Source organism: Megalobrama amblycephala, linkage group LG24 (genome assembly GCF_018812025.1).
Source record: "Megalobrama amblycephala isolate DHTTF-2021 linkage group LG24, ASM1881202v1, whole genome shotgun sequence".
NCBI classification, from domain to species: domain Eukaryota; kingdom Metazoa; phylum Chordata; class Actinopteri; order Cypriniformes; family Xenocyprididae; genus Megalobrama; species Megalobrama amblycephala.
The window spans coordinates 30886552-30890823 of NC_063067.1; the positions used below are offsets into that span (position 1 = coordinate 30886552).

The window sequence follows — 4272 nt, forward strand, 5'->3', positions numbered from 1 at the left end:
ATATAAGTTTATGAGATTTGTAAATTATTGCATTCCTTTTTTATTCACAATTTGTACAGAATCCCAACTTTTTTGGAATCAGGTTTGTATATTATAATATGTTGCAATGTGGGTGGGTAGATGACAGATGTGGGTTTAATGTATTAAAATGTTGGCTTTCCAGTATAAACAGTCTCTGAGAAATCCATCCACTGATACATCGAAAAATTCTTTCTTTCTTTCTTTCTTTCTTTCTTTCAAAATTCTTCAGGGAAAAACTGTCCTCTAAAACTCCATGCACAAATGAGGTGTTTCCATTCAGTTTACTTTTGAGAAAATTAGCCATTGTGTAAGAGATAAGTTTCAGAATGACATTGAATGTAGTTTCCAAAATGTCCTTGAAATCATTTAAGGATCCCACGTGTTCTATTGTTCACCAAAACAAATCATCCCGCCCCAAACTTATGCCATTGGTTGAGTGCTAACTCAAATACATTCTCGTTCTGAGAAAAGTATGATTTTATGAGTTCATTGTGTGATCGCAGGTCGAGAGGATGACAGCTCGAGTGTACTGCGCTGTGTTATTGTGTCTGTCTGGACGCTTGAGCACAACAGATGCTGCTCCAGGACCAGGCTTCACAGGTGAGAAGATCCATGTTCTTTTAACTTCATTACACAGCCTGAATAAATGCATAGACAAGTGCCTTACAAAATATGACATTTCAGCACATTACAATTTACAAACATACAGTACAGTTGTTCAGTGAAAGATGAACTTCAAACATCAGTTTAAATAATTCATATAAAGTTATAGAAATATATAAAGTCATATATGTAAGTTATCTTTTATGTTTTATCTGTTACTTTTTATACATGTATATTCCATCGTACAAGGAAAACACATATAGATATTATTTTTTACTGTAAAACAAAAACATTAATATTATTATGGTTACAAAATCATTACCAGATATGTTTTGTAACAAAAAAAAGTTTTGTGTTTTCACATTTTAACAATAACTATAATAGGCAAAATAACATGGTGAGCTAATTATAACTTATAACTTCTTCAGTAAAAGTGTGAGAAGTTTTTGTCATGGATTAAAATTATTAAACTGAATTTTGACAGATACAATTGCTTGCAACTGGTGTTACAGACTTTTTATATGACACTAACTAACACAGTTTAGGGGTAAAGTAGATTTCTACTTTAATTTGAAGCAGATGTGAATTAGCTTGAGAGACATTGCAAAACCACTGACTTACAGATGCTGAAACAAACATTTATTACAACCTGGTCTCCTCTAATGATACTCTTCTGTAGTGCCTGGTTACTCTCCAGGGAAGGTGACGATCGTGGGGTCCCCTCGAGGATGTGCTTCTGACAGAGACTGTTCTAGAGGATACAGATGCTCTGGGGCCGTGTGTGTGCCGCCTGCTTTCAGTGATGAGCCATTCAGTGAGTTTCAATTAGAAATGGATAATAATAAAGGTCTTTCAAAAGGAACTCTTGGTGTAGGAACAGTTTTAGATCAGAAATTGCTGGTAAAGTAAAAAAATAATACCAATAAAAAATAAAAAGCAAGTAACACATTGAATAAAACATGACATTTTAAAGTAGAAAGACTGAAATAGCTCTTTCTTGTAAAAAATATTCCAATAATATATAAAACTTCCAAAAATCTTTTTACAGTGAAAAAGACATTCAGCATTCAGTGATGTGGTTTCTCTGTCATGTGTTTGTATAACAGAAAAGCCAGGAGTGTGTCCAATCAGACAATATGCAGCAGAAATGTGTGCCAGGATTCGTTTCAGGCCCTGTGCTGATGACAGTGACTGTGCCAACAATGAGAAATGCTGCAGCAATGGATGTGGACGTCAGTGTATGCCTCCAGTTATAGGTATATTACATTATATTATATTATATTATATTATTATTTATGTTGAATGCTTGAATCTGATTGGTTGACGAACGTACTAAGGTGTGCTATTATTTTCAGGGAAACCCACGGCTAAAGCAGACAGAGCCTTTGCAGTTGCTGATCCACGGTTATGGAATCAGATGCCACCTGACATTAAGAGTGCTCCCTCTATTTCTGTTTTTAAATCTAGACTCAAGACATATCATTACTCTGTAGCCTTTTTGATTATTGAATTATATTATTATTTGTGCTCTATAAATAAAATTTACTAAAAAACTACTACTAATTTACTAAAACAGCAAAAGAACCAAAAACCCCAGTGAAAAAGACATTCAGCATTCAGTGATATGGTTTCTCTGTCATGTGTCTGTATAACAGAAAAGCCAGGAGTGTGTCCACGCAGACAATATGAAGCAGCAATGTGTCCCCGGATACGTTTCAGGCCCTGTGCCGATGACAGTGACTGTGCCAACAATGAGAAATGCTGTAGCAATGGATGTGGACTTCAGTGTATGCCTCCAGTTACAGGTATATTACATTATATTATATTATATTATATTATTATTTATGTTGAATGCTTGAATCTGATTGGTTGACGAACGTACTAAGGTGTGCTATTATTTTCAGGGAAACCCACGGCTAAAGCAGACAGAGCCTTTGCAGTTGCTGATCCACGGTTATGGAATCAGATGCCACCTGACATTAAGAGTGCTCCCTCTATTTCTGTTTTTAAATCTAGACTCAAGACATATCATTACTCTGTAGCCTTTTTGATTATTGAATTATATTATTATTTGTGCTCTATAAATAAAATTTACTAAAAAACTACTACTAATTTACTAAAACAGCAAAAGAACCAAAAACCCCAGTGAAAAAGACATTCAGCATTCAGTGATGTGGTTTCTCTGTCATGTGTCTGTATAACAGAAAAGCCAGGAGTGTGTCCACGCAGACAATATGAAGCAGAAATGTGTCCCCGGATACGTTTCAGGCCCTGTGCCGATGACAGTGACTGTGCCAACAATGAGAAATGTTGCAGCAATGGATGTGGACTTCAGTGTATGCCTCCAGTTATAGGTATATTATTATATTATATATTATATTATATTATATTATATTATATTATATTATATTATATTATACTGTGGACATGAATGTATGCCTCCAGTTACAGGTATTGTATTAAATTTTATATTATATTATTTTATAAAGTTATATTATATTAAAATATTACTAAAGTAGTTCCATATCACCAAAGTCCCTTTAAGACATTTCACTCTGCGACCATCTTTGAAACGTCTCTGGGGTATTCAAGTGCAGCTCCTATCTCTTTGAATGGGGAAACATCAAATTCTCCAAAACTGTTTGCCAAGCTTTCGATTAAATTTCATATTTGAAATCACCAATGAAATCTGACAACAACTGTCTCATAAATGTTGTTTATAAAAACTCAAATCATGACAAAAAACAAAAAAAAGTATTATTCAGGCTGGATCAAGCTAATGCGCATGCGCAGTCCTAAATGCGCGTCTCGTGCCTCATTTCGGAGGCGAGCGTCTGACTGTTTCTATAGAAACCGGAGCTTCTAAAGGCCGCTGCAGTGACGTGATGACTTCATCAATCGGCGATCGCCTTTTATTTAGAAGGCGGGACTTATTCCGCCTCCCATTCAAAACAATATGAGTTCATCTTGTGTTATTCTATAGTCTTTGATATCACTTAGCCAAATGATTTCAGTTATTTCAAAGGTCCTTACAGCCTACAAAAGCAAAAGAACTGAAACCCATGACAACACTGACCAAGCAAATAATGCATGCATGTTAGTATCCAGTTAACAACTGGATAAAAAGAACAAATTATTTCCATGTTTTTTTGGAAATAATGTTAAGCGGAATAATTGACTCCGGTTTGTTGAATTATTAGAAAATAATGCACACTCGAGTTCTTATCGTGACCACATTACCACCTCAGGTGTGCATTATTTTCTAATAATTCAATGGCCTATCGTCAATTATTTCTTAATAAATGCTTCTCGAGTATTTTTCAGTCAGTTCGTGTTAACTAATGTAGTAAACTAATGTTAACAAATGGATTATAAAATGTTATATTTTATATTATATAATACTTGGGTCATCTTTTTCATTGCCTTAGTTTGTGTCTTATTTTATAAGTATAATTTTATATTATATTCTCTATGTCAAAAGTACCTGAATTCAGCCTATAGCACTGTTTCAGACACAGGGTGGCTTTACAAAATTAAAAACAATGATGAATAATACTTAGAATGCAATTCACTCTGTGAGTAAAACTATATATTCATGCTTTGAGTGTTTTGTGCTGTACATCTGAGGCTGAATGCCACTAAATGGCC

At 34.4% G+C, this 4272-nt stretch overlaps 1 protein-coding gene across 1 annotated transcript in view; it reads left to right on the forward strand.

The window, feature by feature from the left end:
• The first annotated feature begins 533 nt into the window (after positions 1–533).
• LOC125259788 overlaps positions 534–4272 on the forward strand; it is a 12414-nt gene continuing 8675 nt past the window's right edge. Inside the window, exons 1-7 of the mRNA XM_048177708.1 lie at positions 534–621; positions 1304–1438; positions 1731–1880; positions 1980–2060; positions 2280–2429; positions 2529–2609; positions 2829–2978. Coding sequence (XP_048033665.1) covers positions 534–621; positions 1304–1438; positions 1731–1880; positions 1980–2060; positions 2280–2429; positions 2529–2609; positions 2829–2978 — 835 coding nt within the window. The remainder of the gene's footprint in view (positions 622–1303; positions 1439–1730; positions 1881–1979; positions 2061–2279; positions 2430–2528; positions 2610–2828; positions 2979–4272) is intronic.